This window comes from Sinocyclocheilus anshuiensis, unplaced genomic scaffold, assembly GCF_001515605.1.
Source record: "Sinocyclocheilus anshuiensis isolate Anshui unplaced genomic scaffold, SAMN03320099.WGS_v1.1 scaffold914, whole genome shotgun sequence".
NCBI classification, from domain to species: Eukaryota; Metazoa; Chordata; class Actinopteri; order Cypriniformes; family Cyprinidae; genus Sinocyclocheilus; species Sinocyclocheilus anshuiensis.
In genome coordinates this window covers 939,283-956,175 of record NW_015539870.1, presented here as the reverse complement: position 1 = coordinate 956,175, position 16,893 = coordinate 939,283, and the positions used below count along the sequence as shown (strand labels likewise).

General features: G+C 37.7%; 1 protein-coding gene across 1 annotated transcript in view; it reads right to left on the bottom strand.

Moving 5' to 3' along the window:
* Positions 1-16,893, bottom strand: part of LOC107685068 (breast carcinoma-amplified sequence 3-like) — a 269,249-nt gene that overhangs the window by 192,723 nt on the left and 59,633 nt on the right. Inside the window, exons 13-14 of the mRNA XM_016481528.1 lie at positions 15,337-15,430; positions 1,977-2,110 (exon numbers count right to left, since the gene is read on the bottom strand). Coding sequence (XP_016337014.1) covers positions 1,977-2,110; positions 15,337-15,430 — 228 coding nt within the window. The remainder of the gene's footprint in view (positions 1-1,976; positions 2,111-15,336; positions 15,431-16,893) is intronic.

Here is a 16,893-nt window from a genome sequence, read left to right as displayed (position 1 = left end):
AATTTTGTCACTGTTTTGGAGCACACTGCCTTATAGATAACCTTAAGACTAACATATTGATACTAACACCCAAAAAACTTTCATTTTGATTTCATGGGGACTTTAAGTAAAAAGTAAAAAAATAATAATAGTATTTAACTAGTAAAATTAAAATAAATTAAAAAGAATAACTATTACAAAGTGGAAATTAAAATAAAATAAAATAAAATAATAACAAAATAACATTTAAAAATAAAAAAAAAACTACTAAAACGGTAAAAAAAATACCAAAAAAATATTAAAAATAGAATATCTATTGAAGTGAAAAAATTTAATAAATTATATTAAAATTAAATTAAATTTAAAAAATACTCAAGGAATAACTATATAAATAAAATAAAATAAAATGTGGGCCTTCAAATCATGTGACTAGAATAGATATGTTGCTGTTCTTGTCCAAGCAATCGAACCTGCCAGGTAATACAACAGGTCTACTTTTTCACAGCAGTAAAGCAGTAACTGTGTTCTAGTTGTAAATTATAAACTATGTCTTACTACACTAAAGTGGGACTAAAATGCAACAAACATCTGGCTAACTGGACAAAATCCAGGACCAATTCTGTTTCAAATAACACCATTAGTTGTTCTGGATTTGTAATTTATAAAGCTGGGATGAAATGGGAAAATTACGGAGACTATATTCAGTGCTGCCAACAGTCTATTTCCAGGGATTTAAGAGAGAGTGGTGTAAAGTCGCAAGCGCGACCATATTGCCCCAGTGGGAATGTCCTCTAGTCCATGACCTCATAGCCTAAGATATAGGTGTTACAAGCCCCAAGCTTGACCCAAAGGTGCAAGAGTAAAGCTCCAGTCAGAAGCACAATCTAAGCTCTCACCAGCCGTCTGAGGTATTTTTAGCAACTTTTCTCTTTTTTTTTTGATTGAAAACATATTGGCAACACTAATAGTTTCGGGTCTTCGGATTCCAGAGTGTTGAAAACTGAACATGGGAGCCACAGGGGAGGAAGTTTAGAATAAGCAAAGACTAACTGCTGAGAGCACAAATATTTAACATGGATCCACATAATTTTGTTTTGTACTGGGGGCAAAAGTTCTCCAGGTACAAAAATATTCATGTTGCTGTGACTCTGACTACATGTAAAAATAAATAAAAAATAAACATTTTGAACTGTGACACAATTTATACTCATAGACACTTGCACTTTGAATTTCGTTGTACATACATTGTACAATGACAAAGTATTCAATTCAATTCATATTCCACAGTAGCAAGGGGTTATGTATCTCATAGCCATGTTTAAGATCAATCAGATGGGTCATACTCACACTTTTTGTCTAACATACACTGCCCTACATACTACAAAGAAGCCGAGACAGCAGTAACGTGTTCTTCTGGAGCTCAGTGGTACCAAGCCTTATGTCTCTTGACATTATTTAGATAACATGCAGGGATTCACTGACGATGAAAAACATGTTCAAATTGCACATTTCCAGAGCCATACAAGCACAGGCAACCATAAACAGTTGTGGGTGGCCCACAAAGACTTTAAATTATTATGCTAATGATTAAAAGAGTCCGGAAAGGCAATATTTAATCTCAATAACTCCCCCGAAAATAGCCTGAGTGTAGGCACAGGCATGTGCGTGTGAGCAAGGGATGTAACGGGGAGCTTTGAAGTTTGAATTAATATCCCACACTGTCCATGTATTACTTGAACGCAAGACAGTTTCTTTTTGTCGTTGATACATCTTCCATTTGGAGGATACAAATTTATGAGTTTGTACCATATGTGCGTGCTATAGGACAGTGTTGAAAGTAAGGAAAAGCTTTTATGTAAATGTGTGCATACACATATGTTCTTACCTTCTTATATGTTCTGGTGGTGGTTGAGGAGATTCCCCCCTTCTATGTAAAGCACTTTGAGTGCCCAGAAAAGCGCTATATAAATGTAAGGAATTATTATCATTATTATTACCTTAGCCTCAGTCTCTCCTCTATGAAGTGTGTATAGATGATGAACTGCACTCTGGGAAGACGCCCATGGGTGAGTCAAGATTTGGAAAACGTGGAAGTCGTGACCAAGGGTGTCTGCAGTCACTAGTAACATACCTGTAGATCAGAAAAGAGCGTAATTTATTTCACCATAGTGCACCTTCTTAGCACTACCAAACAAAAAACTATTTCCCAGATCATTGGTGACACAGGATGTGTTTAATTTAGAGCAACAAAACTATTTAAAAAAAGTGACAACTAATTTATCACAATGTTTTCTGAGATTAACTAATTATTACACTGATAACATTAGAACATAAAAAATCTAAATTTTGGAGCAGTATGATGAAATATATAACACTAGATATAGAAAGTGCACTGCAAAAAATGCTTTTCTTAATTAGATTTTTTGTCTTGTTTCCAGCCAAAATATCTAAAAATTCTTATATTAAAAATTATTGTCTTGTTTTCAGAAAAATGGATTCAGAATTATTTCAAACAGAAAACAAGATTATTTTGCTCACCCCATTGGCACATTATTTTGCTTGTTCTTTGAATATGGATATTTTTCTTACAAAAACGCATCGATTCGCTACAGGAGGCCTTTGTTCACCCCCCCGGAGCCATGTGAGACACTTTTTTTTTTTATGGAAGGGTGCTTTTTATTTCAGATCTTTTGAACCGAAGCACTGCAACACCCGCTGAGTGCAACGATAGAGCTTGAAAGATCAAAGACAATTTTTAATATAACTCCGACTGGATTCGTCTGAAAGAAGAAAGTCATATACACCTAGGATGCATCGGGGTGAGTAAAAAACAGCCTAATTTTCATTTTTGGATGAACTAACCCTTTAATATAAGAATTTTTTGATATTTTGTCTGGAAACAAGACAAAAAATCTAATTAAGAAAAGCATTTTTTGCAGTATAACATCATTTTTTGCAGTGTGGGATAAAACAATTACAGACTCAGGAACTGGAAAAAATATTTAATTATTTTTAATTAATTTGTACTAAATTCTGTGATTAATATGGAAACGCAATCAATACAGCATTTTTTTGCCCACTTCCTGAGGCTACAGAAATTATCCTCCATGCTTTTTAAGTTTTTAGGATTTTCCCAGCCCTAGAGCTAAATTTTCTTGGGGTTTACTATTTGGATTTAGGGACCAGTGATTCAGTCTTCCTGAATTGTGGCCTAGTGATTAGTCCACGTTCATCTATCAATGAAAGTGGCAGGAATGGCCACTCTAAACGTATATAAATTTCATTTGAACATTTACTTGCTTTAAGTGCACCAACTCTGAGCTTAAACTGAGAAGAACATACTGCAAGTCAAAAACGGCGGCACCCAGACTGCCATCAAGTACTGAGCATTTCATGAGACACGTTTACATGGTTGTAAAGGGCAATCGTGTTCCATTGCCATTTGTGTTCTAGAATTAACTGCATGCCAAGATCTTCCCTCGGCTGTCCGGGCCAGAGAATATGTGGATCTGTTTTAAACACAACCGCAGGAGAACCCAAGTGGAACCTCTGATGACAGGGCCTCTCATTTTCCCACTTTTATTTGAAGTTAGTGAAACGACAAAGTATAAGCTCTTACTGTAAACAACACACTTACTAAACCACACTAGAAAAAAACCTGAAGCAAATCTTCATGGCAACGCAACCCCGCATACAACTGGTTTCTAAAAACAGTGTGACAGCTCTACAGGCTATTTTCCACACACATGAAAGTCTGGTCACTACCGCTTTGGAAACTTTCTCCAACACTACGATTAAGATGGATTTAGCCGCTGGCTCTCGATCTCACTGCTGTAATTTAAGATGACAATAATTAGTGATTTTCCAATGCTGAATCTCTAATGCCGAGTTCACAGAGGGGTTTAATTTGTGGCGAGCATTTATTGGGTGGTCTGACAAATCTAAAAAGGAGTTTATTACTGGAAGGTCAGACGAACTCCCGCACACATGACAATAGAATAGCGGCCGTGCTAGATGAGCTCATCTATCCTATTTCTGCCCACGTTATTTTCGTTTTCACACTTAGGAATAGCATCTGCTTTCGGTGTGGCTTTGCCATCTCATTGAGCGGTAAGACAGGAAGCAAAGGGGATGGGCTGCGGCAGCGAAGGAAGGGTCACGCTGAGATTGCGCCTACGAAAAAGAAAAACAGAGTCGGCTAGTGAATTAGACAGCGGTTAGCTATTTATGCTGTATCAGAAGACTAAACCAAGCTACGGCCTGGCCATAAACTAACCCACGCCCCAAATGAGGTGCCAAGCCACAAGAAGCATTTGCGTCAACTGGGAATACACGGAAGAGAGTGCCTTCTAATTATAGAGGCTACAAACGGAAGCGCAGAGTGATTAGGCGTTTAGGCGCTGCGGTATGTTTATCTGGGAGCTTCCTCTACCTCACCCCGCCGCTCTCGCGCTCACCCTGGCTTTGACAGATGAGGCTTGGCCAGCTTGTTGGGACACAAGTTTGCTGATGGTACACTCTGTTCTCCAAAAGCCAGTGGAGAATGGAAAACGGGTGCTGGAGCTTTTGCGGCCTTGTTGAAATACAGGGCCTCGCGTAGAGGCGTCAGTTGGTTGGCCTGTGGGAAGCTAAATTAAAGAGAGCTTCTCTGTACTGGTAAGCAGCCATAAAATTTCAGGAACCTGAGATGTTAAAGCAATTTTTCACACATCCTATTTATAACACCTCGTCCTCAAGGCAAAAGAGTCATTTATGACTTTTAACGAGAAATTATGTGAGTAAACGGGGGTTTTGTGTACTTGAGCTACAATAATAACGCACATCTACATGACATAATACCTACAGTAATCAAATATTTGGAGGAACAATGGGATAATTCACCCAAAATAAAAATTGTTATTTACTCACCCTTTTGTCGTTCTACATTTGCATAACAAAGAACAACATGTTCTGGCACGTTTTCTTTCTGTTCTTTGAAGAATATATGAACATTGCAATCGTGCTCAGATCTTCACCAAAACAATCGGCCCAGGATAGCCTGAACAAGTTGGTCTCAGCACGATTGAAAACGAATTCTGAAGTGGTTCACTTGTGGTGATAAATCAACCAACCCAACAACAGACCAATGAATCAAGCTGTATCATAATTCATAATAGGAAATGCAGTATATTTATATTTCAACACGTTTGAAATCGTACATCATCAAAAGCATTTACTTCTGCAATTTAGAACGGACTGCATTCATATGAACTGCAAAATACACCCCAGAATATCCTTTCAAGCAGATTTGGCTGTTTCTCGCTAAAAAGGCACCTCAAACAAACTGACATTCGCTAGCTGTAGAGTGACAGCATTCATACTTCATACTTGCATTCATTGTTTTGTTGTTCTCCCCTTAACAAGTCTTTAAACACAAAACATCTGCTAAACCTCCTCATAGCCAAGTTTTATTTCAAAAGTGTCTTAGGCATTCTCGCCGACCAACTCCGATGATCTCAGCAGCCTGACAAGCAGAGGCCTCCAACTTGGCAAAGTCGCAGGACTGAAACAAAAGTATCCCTTTCAAATGAACAACACTCGCCTAAGACCTTTGAAAAAGAGGAAATCTCAAATTATAAACATGTGGATAAACTTTTAAAGGGCGGACGCTGGGAATCGGTGCACTCTAATACCGCAGACACGAACTTCATGCAAGAAAAAAAAAGAACAAATAAACACATCAATCACAGCATTTTGTCCTTGTAGCTGCCCATATTTATTGTAAAAGCACGACCGTGCGTGCGTGTTTGTGGTCCTTTGTGAGTCCATTGGACGGCCTCCTCTCCGGTCATGCTGCACTTGTGGAGGTGTTTATGAAAGCTGTGGAACACACACACACACACAGGGTTGCACATCTCACATCAAAGCCGCCCACTCAAGCCTGGAGCGAGCAACACTCACTTAGTCCAGAGGCCACCCTCACTCCAACCATCAGATAACAGTACTAAGGAGAGGAGGAGACCGGCATGGGTCAAAATTCAGTCAATAACTTGTTAATCTTTTACAGACTAAGTGAGAACTTCTAAAAGCTGGGCTGTTTGATCCCAACCTGGAGGCGGCTTGTGTTTGTGTGTGTGGAGTCGAGGACGGGGTGGCAGATTGGGGACTGGTGAACTAACTGTGCAGTGTCTCGCGGTGAGCCGGGCAGATGTAATGCTGTCTCCAGTTTCCATTCCTCTGGGTTGCAGGGATGACTGCTGTGGATTCCAGAGGGGGCTTGCGAGCACATCTCACAGCGTCGTGCGGCCAGGGATACTGTTTATCTAGGCACGTTGGTACCTAGGATATGCTCTTTAAACATGGTACACTGCTCCTGTGGGCATGCTGGCTTGGAGAGGCACTCAACGCTCTTAGCTATGAAACCACATCCACAATTAAATTGAGAGCTTTGAGGAAGGGAGGGGAAAAAAAGTAGGTGGGAGGAGGAAAAAGGTGCTCACGGTTCATTTGATCCACATTCAAGTGTAACGAAGGAGAATGTTTATATTTGCTTTACAGCCAAACCACATGTAAGCGCTTGAATATTAATAGATCATAAAGGCCTTTTCTCGGCAGGAGGCAATCATAACTTTAATACAACACTTCAACGAAATTCGCATTCTAGAGAACCAGTGTAACCAAGGTGACCACGAGGTCACGTCCATTAAGAAAGGATGGAAGTGTAGGTTATCATTAGGCCCACACGGAATCTGCACACTTTTTACTCACATTTCCTGACTCCTGAGCTGTTTTTGGAGGAAATTCTGTTTAATAATAGGCATCAGACTTTCCTGGGATAAGTCAGATAAGCCAGTTATTTCTATCTTTTGCTGTAATGTGTCAGTAGGACATAGCAGTTTATATTTCCAAACATTCATTTTGCCATTAATTGTAATAATCCAGTGAGATTTTTGTCTGACAACAGTCAGAGCTCCACACAGAGATCTGATCTCACCATCATCCAGTCCGTCTGGAATGACACAAAGAATCTGAAAAAATTGAGACAGACTAAATCCAGAAGAACTGTGGCAACGTCTCCAAGATGCTTTAAGAAACCTTCCTGCAAAGCAGAACTGAACTGTGAAAAGTTTTTGTGGCACTTGTGTAAAAATGCTGTAAATTAAGGATGCTTCTATAACTTCTATTAAAGGGGTCATCGATGCCCATTTTCCACAAGTTGATATGATTCTTCAGGGTCTTAATAAAAAGTCTGTAACAGTTTGGTTAAAATTTCTCAATGGTAGTGTAAAAAACCCCTCTTTTCAGAGCAAGCCGTTTTGTAGCATTTTCCTTTAAATGTTAATGAGTTAACGCTCTCTGATGGACTGTTTACTTTAGCCGCATTCATCGTGAAACTTGCTAATTAGCACATTATTAGGAAAGGCGATTTGCAAAGATTAATTAAAAAACCTCATACTCACTTCTAAAACACTGGGTGGATTTTTATCATTATAGGGTGGTTGTGTACACACTGCCAACACACATTTCAGTTCAAACAACTCGTAAAAGTGCATGTAGCATCGGATGACCTCTTTAACTAAATCAAATCAATATTTGGTGTGGCCAACCCTTTGCATTTAAAACAGCTTTTGTCCTAGGGACACTTGCGCATAGTTTTTCAGGTAGCTTTGCAGGTGTCACGATCCCTGTCTGTGTTTCTTGTGTCTCTGTTTATGGACTCTTGGGTCTTCATTGTTGCCTTGTTCTGCTCATGTTTCCCTGCTGCTCTTTTCCCTTTCTTGTTGCCATGGACACTCATTGGACCACACCCATCTGCTTGCTAGTTTCCATAGTTACTCATTAGTTCAGCTCAGTATATATACCCCTGTGTTTCAGTGCTTGTTTGTCAGTTGTTGTTTGCTTGTTGATGCTCCTGTCTTGGATTTCAGGTCTAGCTCCAGTTCTTGCTCAGTGTTCCTTTGTTATTTACCTCTGTTATTTAGTTTCCTTTGCTTTCTTGTTTTGTCAATAAACTACTTGCATTTGGATCCACCTCACCTTGTCTGTGTCCCAGCATAACAGCAGGTAGTTTTCTTCAAGTGCCTTGGAGATTTTGCCACAGTTCTTCTGGATTTAGTCTGTCTCCGATTTTTTTCAGATTCTTCATGTCATTCCAGACGGACTGGATTATGGTGACATAAGAACTCTGCGTGAAGCACTGGCAGTTGTCAGTCTCCTTGCACATACAAAAAATCTCACTGGATTATTACAATTAATGGCTAAAGGAATGTTTGTAAATGTAAACTGATATTTTCTACTTACACACTACAGCAAACGATAGAATTAAATGGCTTAAAAGCATTTTGCTGTTGGTGAAAATACTAATGGCCTAAGACTTTTGCTCAGTAGTTTGTGTGAATGTGAATATATTAGTGCTGTCAATCAATTAAAAAAAATTAATTAATCACATATTTTCCTGAAATTAATCACGTTTAATCCCACCTAACATTAATGTTTTTAAATATACTTTTATATTGCAATAATTTCACATTCAATCTTCAAATTAATGTAGAAACAAAATATCGACAGTAAATTTTTAATATTTGTTTAATGACATCTTTTTTTATGACTGAAGTGTTTAAATGAGAGATGAAGATTTATTACTGAAATAAATGAACTTTTCCACAACATTCTAATTTATTGAGATGCACTTGTATGTGCTGCCACTTGCCTCTGAGACAAAAGTTAATAAATGTCATGCAAGTCAAAATTTTCTTTAGTAAATAATTTGTATGATTTGATTCACTCAATGTTATTTACACCAGTCAGATTATCATTCTTACAATTCGCTGTAGGCCAAATGACAACATTATATACACGATATAAAAAAAACAGCATGTGGCATTTGGCAAGTGTTAATTGTGAACACTGCCTTGTTATCCTCAGCTAACAATTTATGCAGCCATGAAATCGCTCTCGTATAGGTTCTTGTTGTGGATCTGTCTATGGCCACAAAATCCAGTTGATGCTTGACAGCAGTGCAAATCTATTTTATGCTCCGCAGTGGAAAAGCACAGTCTCCTTAAAGCTTAGTCAGCCTAAAACAGGCTTTTGTGTGATTTTTGAAAGCCCCAAATAAATGAGCTAAACCACAATCTCTAGATAAAGAGTCTGACTGCAGAAAGGAGGAGTATGGAAAGAGAGTAATCCTTTCTCAGGAAACAGACAGTCGCTATAATCTCTTTCCATTTCAGCGCTCTCTTTTATTTTAAAGGGTTCTGTGAGCTAATTAATCCTCTGAAACATTTACCACAGCAACTACAATTCTTCATGCCGCGCTTCAACATTAATGCCCTTAATTTGGGGGCTGACCTTAAGATTTTCTCAGGACAATGGATCATTCATTGCAGCTGAGGTGTTTGGAAAACTAACGTCGGATGTTCCTTGGGAATCTGGTGGAACTTTTGGAGACTAAAGCCAACCGGCCAATCAAACTAATACAACTGCTAAAAAGCCTCGGAGCGTAACAGCATAAAGCTGTCAGCAAAAACGTGGTCCACACAGGCAATCCTTCCTACAAAAACAAACTAGAGGTGAAGAAGAGAAGTAACTCTTCTCAGGTCAAGAGGAATGAAAGGGGGATCAGAGAGGATGTTTCCATTGCAGCCTTGAAACCAAAGCATCTGACTAAGGTTTTACAACTACAAACTGAGGTACAGACTTCACAAGACACTGCTCTTACCACCTTTTGGAAACATCATTAAAAAATAGCCAAGAGACAACTTTTAGCTTGTTTGTTTGACAGTTAATATGTCTGGAATTGGAATTTTCAACACTGTAGCTTGACTTTTTTTTTATTTTATTTTTTTATTAAATTAAATTAAAATTAAATCTGTTGGTTAACGTGCTTGTTCTACAAGGTCATCCTTGCTCAAAGCCTGTATTAAAAATGTAAACTCTTCATTTTAGTTTATAAAAAATAAAATAAAATAAAGAATTACAACAAAAAGAGGAGTGATCAGGGATTTTAACAGGTATTGTGCAGAATTTCTGTATCTGGGGGAAAAAGTATTTGAAAGATTAGCAACAAAAAAAAGAACATTGAAAAAACATCATCAGATTTCATAATGCCATTATAAAATAGAGCTCATGCTTCAGGCAAATTCCACTAATGTTCCGCTCGTCGCTTGCAATGTGCATTAAAAGGTGACATCTCAGCCTGGGCCTTTAATCCCTTCTGACTGTCCCACTGTGCACAGGCACGGCGCAAAATGGAATGTGATACACGGTCACAGCCCCATTAAAACACACACAGAGACAAATTCGTGTGTGAATATTGCCAAATGATAGTTTCTAAACCCAACAAACAAGCTTTTTCAATGAAGCAGAGGACTTCAGATCCATCCTTAATTGCTACCTCTGCATGAAGACATGGCTTATTACAAACTCCAACTGAGAACTGCATATGATGTCCCTGTCAACAATATGAATCTAAAATCTACAACACTCCAGCTGGGTGTTTGTGAGTGACTCATAGGAGTGGGTGCAAGAAAGGCCACATCCGCAACAGACAAGCAGGCACTTCAGCTCACCCTTCCCCTTAAGAACCCGCAAGCAAACACTTGCCAGAATGAACTGACCTAAACTAAGCTGTCTCGCAAGAGCAGATTCCTTGATGCTTATCAGTTCCGTGATTGAGTGGAATTACAGTGTCTCATGGGCCGTGAGACCTGTCCACCCTCGCACTGCACGCGACCGTACCCTTACACCAATCGCTCACTCTGCTATCGATTAAGACCAGTTTAGCGCCATTTAAACTTTGCAGAAACATCCTCAAAGGGGAGAGGAGAGATCAGCAGAGGACAAGGAGTGAAAAACAGATACTCTGGCTAAAGTGAGTCCTGCACGCCGCTGTTCGGAGCAGCATCCTTTAATTATGTGCCTATGAATAGAAGCTCCAACACCACAGCACAAGCGCCAGCTATCCGATTGGCTGCCATTTTCTACCCTCGCCCTTCTGTTTTTCGTCCAACACACACTGTTGAGTTGGATTTCTTACATAAGTGCTTTTGTTTTTTTGGGGTTTTTTTTTTTTTTTTCAGTGGAGGTTTGCATGTTCCAGTCAATGTCAAGTCACCACATTGTTTCTTTTCAAGTTGGCCTTTTCCCTCTCTGAAATCAAAACCGTCTGGATGGAGCTGCGGTCGGCCCTGTGGCCGGAGTGACACTTTCCACTGTGGCTTCAACACTGTTAATTTTGGACAAGTCAGGCTAGATGGACGAGGCTAAACTTCTCACTTAAAGCTGCCGTTCATGTTTCTTCACAGTGCCGAGAAGGCATTTCTTGCAAATCTCAAAGAGCTGTTTTTGATCATGTGTTAATGATGTCAGGAACGTAAATTACGGCATGAATGTGAACACCGGTCTCACGGAAAGTTTAGCCTGATATTGTTAGTCAGCATATCTGGAGGCTCTTTTCTGTATAGGGGACTACGGGGATTTCTTTCAGCCTTGCTGGTGCCAAACAATTTCATAACTCAAAACAATTATTACAGCCCTTTCGATTTATGCCCGAGCAAATGAGGTGATAACGGACACATCCCATTATTTCTGAATAAAGCTGACAGGTGAAGGTCAAACTGTTTGAAGTTTGCAGCACCCCACTGTTATCTAAAACAAGCCGCCCCAGAGCACACTCCTCATGAGGGCAGAGGACGCCTGACAAAGGGCCACACTGGGGGCTCAGCACTCAGGGGACCAGAGCTGGGGTCTCCCTAGGCTAGGACAATAATCTTCAGTGAAAGAGTAACCAAAACAATACACCAACCCTTCACATGAGATAGACCGAACCAAAAGCTGTGATTCTCAAACACAGGTCAGGATTTAACAATAAGTCTTTTTCAGTTAGCCTGGCTGGATTTGTATTTAACACTCCCATTAAGCCATTGAAAGTGACAGTAAAAACATTTAATAATGTTACACAAGATTTCAAATAAAAGCGGTTCTTTTGAACTTTCTATTCATCAAAGAGTCCTTAGACAAAAAAAAGCATCATCACGGTTTACAAAAAAGAAGAAAAAAAAGTACCGTAATACAACTGTTTTCAACATTGATAAGAAATGCTTCTTGAGCAACAAATCAGCATATTAGAATGATTTCTGAATGATCATGTGACACTTAAGACACTTAAATATATTAAAATAGAAATAATATTTCACAGTCTTGCTGTTTTTACTGTATTTTTGATCAAATAAATGCAGCCTTGATGAGCATAAGTGTCTTCTTTCAAAAACACTTCAAAAACACCAACTGCAAACTTTTGAGTGGTAGTCTACATATAAAAAAGAAATAAAATAAAAAAACATGAAAAAAAATTTATTTCAAAAAAATATATATAAAAATTATATATTACATAACTGTTTTTGCTGAAAAAAAAATAATGGCATATGATGATTACTTATCACAATTTTTTGATAATACTGGTAATGTGTCTCTCACACATGACTTTACACCATCATTGTTGAGCCCCTCATTTCAGCATTTCAGTTTGATAGGATGGTTATGTAGTCACATTAGTTTTTTTTTGAGACCTTCAATTCTTTGTTGATCTAAGAAAAACACACATTTGCACTAATATTTGTAGAAGTAATGTCCCTGAGCAGGCCTTGATTGTTGACTGTATGTTTGCTTTGCTCTGTGATCCATAGCACTTTTCTCTAACTGACTCATAAAGATAGAAGGACCACTGAGCTGAAAGTTCCAGTGCAGTTGACCATAGTGATGGGACACTGACTTCACCTCCACCTCCTGCTCCACACATGCTAATGAGGAAAAGGTGGCTTGCTACTCTGAGGTCTAAAGGTTAACCAATAGCGCCACCTAGAGACAAACATGTTCTGTCCAAAGCGAGGTCAGGACAATCTAATTAGAAGGGTATAATTCACTGCATTTTATTCCCTCATTTTATACGCAAATCTAAAGAATGCAATGGTTCAATAATGCAGTAAAATTAAAAGGCAAGAATACGGGGCTTCCAAACTGAGAAGAAATAATTAATAGTAATAAATTAATACAGAAAAAAATACTAAAAGCAAACAAGGCTGCTAGTGTCAATAGATAATAACTTAACTTCAGCAATTACTCTTAATAGACAATGACTTTATACGTAATAGACAATTTTCTGACTTATAGTTCATTTATGTATTGAATTAAAAAAAAATCTCAAATGTTTCTCTTAAAATAGAAACAGAAATAATTTGATACAAATAAGACAATGACAATAACAGTACAGTGCTGTAATTAGAATAAAATCTATTTTAAATAAAAAATACATTTAATTAAAATGAAACAAAAAGTAGATCAATGTCAATTTCCACAATCTTTTATTTATAATAATAAATAAAATATTTTAATTAATTAATCAATCATAAATTAATCAATTATATTTACTTGTTCTAAACTACTCTTTGCATAAATCCTCTTTATAATATTACTGCACCCAAGCTCAATCACAGCTCACAGGCACGAGTTTTGTGGCATGGCTTGGCATCAGTTCAATATTGTGCGGTTGATAAAGAACATCCATCAGGATTGTTTTGATCTACTAAGATATGCACCATTTCCTTACAATCTTTTAGTAACCCTATGCAAAAATCATCCGCACCTGGAGGTGTATACTTATGTACACAATGACTCATCCTCAATGGAGTCTCCCATAGTGTTTCTTAGTAAGGTCAGATATGTGAAGGATTTCACTTAGGGCAATGGCTATCATTAGCTTTCAGCACCTTCTTATTAGAAGGACTCTCAATCTGCGACACACACCTTACAATGAGCCATTGTGACTGGACTGGATATCCGGAGAAACAAACATGACTATATGTAAAATTGAAAAGTGATCAGATAACTGCCTATTAAAATGAGCCAAGATGCTCGTTCAAGGGCAGGTTGAGGACAATGCTGCCATGGTTTTACTGTATTTTTCCATAAAATCCAAGAAGTGGTTGGAGCCATGACCTAGTGGCATCAAGTCATGGTGCTCAAGCAGGAGAGAATCCTAAAAAAATAAAAAATAAAAAAAATAATCCTGAATATAAATAAAAATCAAAGTGCAAAATCCAGCATTAATGAATAGTGGCCCTTATGAAGAGTAAAGCATGTTGTGACATGGCTGACTAAATGTGCTAAGAATTATGAGCCCATCCTACGCCTTCTGAAAAGCACAACTCTTCTCATCTTTAAGGTTTGAAACTGTACCTGTTCAGTGCTTGGGGTATTTCATCTGAAAGAGACTGAGGGCTTTGTTGACCTCAATACACTTCAAGAGAGACAGACATGAACAAGATCAATGAGTACTAAATATTCCACTACACGTTAAGGAGAGACAAGAGGAAAGAAAAAGAAGGACGGATAGAGAAGAAAATGAGGGAGAAATGACAATGACCGATGTGCCTGGGGGCAGATTCACCAGAAGATACACAATGGCTGCTTTTCAGAACAACAGATCTTAAGGGCCAAGCAGACAGTAACGCTTAGGGAACAAGATGAGGTTACATGTATAAAGGTGACATGACTGACACCGCCATCTCTTTTTCAAATGGGCCTTATTTCACACTTTTGTATCATTCCTTTTTCCCCTGAAGTCCCCTTTTAATCTTAGACAACCTTTCCTGCATTAAAAACAGTCAAAGGTCCATTTTTCACCCTTAGCATTAAAGGAATAGCTCAACCAAAAATAAAAATTCTGTTAAATTTTAAATTTAACTTTGAAAGACTATATGGAAAAGAGAAGTCAACATCACCATTTAATACTTCTAGTTGTGTTCCACAAAAGCAAGAAATATAGGCTACAGGTTTGGAAAGACAAAGAAAAGTAAAAGATGACAGAATCTTAACTACCACTTAAACAGGTTGCTACTGTACCTTTAAGACATCTATATGAAAATGCACTCTTTTATGATTGGCTTATCTCCTCATACCAGTGCAGTACAGTGTTGGTTATCAGAGCAGGTCAATATCATTGCAGTTTGGTTTATATAAATGGCCTGGGTGGACTGAATCTTAACTACCACTTAAACAGGTTGCTACTGTACCTTTAAGACATCTATATGAAAATGCACTCTTTTATGATTGGCTTATCTCCTCATACCAGTGCAGTACAGTGTTGGTTATCAGAGCAGGTCAATATCATTGCAGTTTGGTTTATATAAATGGCCTGGTGTACTAGGAAGAGAACTTTGCATTGTGAACAGAATAAATCTGCACTGCATATTAAACAAAAAAGCAGGGATATCCACAACACGTCCCCTTTAAGACCATGTAAACGCCTGCCGACCAGGTGCCTAGAGTTTTGTGCTTTGGTAGGACTCAGTGAGGCATCACAATGAGGTGTTCACTTACCACTCAGATTAAATGCCATGCAGGATATAGGCTTATCATGTGCTGGAAAATGCGCAATCACTCCTTCTCCATCAGAATCCTCACTAACAAGAACCTGAAACATATACACCCAAAAACATACAATAAAGCTACAGTAAGTTGATGGAGCTACATAAATAAAGGCTGACTTCTTGTTTACGTCACGTCTCAGTGTTTTAGACACATAGCTGGTCATTGGCTCTACAGTGGCCTGTGCAATCTGATCTTCACAGTTACATAAGATTTAATCAGTTTAACAAAGATGTGTTTTGGCATTTTGTTTAAAACAAAGTGTGTTCCAAGTTGTGTTCCATTGTATGGAGCAAAAAATGGGCTGAAAAGGTTTCCATGTGTTCTTTTTTTTTTGTTGTATGATCGTCATCCATTTCCCATCATGTCATTCAGCCTTAAACATGTTGCCCTCTTGCGGGTGCTTAAATATTATCCTTGTGTCTACTTTAATCCACATTGAAAGATTTTAGCTCTAAATGACACATGTTCGGCAAAATAGTTTCTTTATGGAATTCAAAAAGACATTTTTATAAGATGTCCGCAAATATGTTGGTGTGTTTTATGAATACGGCTTCAAAGAAATAAAGACTAACCCACATGACCACTGTGATCAATGTTCATATTCTGCCAAAACCCACATTGCAACAGTTCTGTATCAGACAGGAAGAAAAAGTGGCATGTTGAAAGAGTTAAAACAAACACAGCAGGAAGAAACTCTATAGCGTCTCTTCACATTTTGATACCCAAAAGAGATTAATAGCTCCCAGTTTAAAAAAAAAAAAAAAAAAAGTAATGTGAATCTGTAATTCATCCCCTCATGTACATTACTACAGGACAGGACAGGACAGGACAGGACAGGAAAGGAAAGGAAAGGAAAGGAAAGGAAAGGAAAGGAAAGGAAAGGAAAGGAAAGGAAAGGAAAGGAAAAAAGAAAAGAAAATAGGGATGAAGGGATAAAGAGTAATAAAAAATAAAGATCAATAAAAAAACTTATAAAAGCAAAAAAGTAACAAAAAGAGTTCATTTTTCTTCATTTACTCAATAAACCAAATATTGAATAAATTAAAAGCAAAAACAAAACAAGTTAAAAAAAGTAAAAATAAAACTTAAAGACAATGTTAACTTTTCTTTATTTACTTAATAAATCAAATATAAAAGAAATGAAAATCAAATCAAAACAAAACAAAAAGTAGTAAAACTATTATTGCATTTATATTTATATATCAAGTATTACTCCAAAATGAGTGTAAATATTAAAATTCAAAATAAATTCCAATATTTTTCAAATAGCCAGGGGTGTGAAGTAACGAATTACAAATACTCACGTTACAGCAATTAAGTAGTTTTTATCAGTAATTGTACTTTTTTGAGTAGTTTTTTGAACATTTTTGAAAAACTTGTGTACTTTTACTTTTACTTGAGTACATTTTAAGTGATGTATCGGTACTTTTACTCCGCTATTTTCCTCCGTTTGTGGTCGTTACATGCTTATTTTAATTTTATTTTTATCCATCAACGTGATTGGAC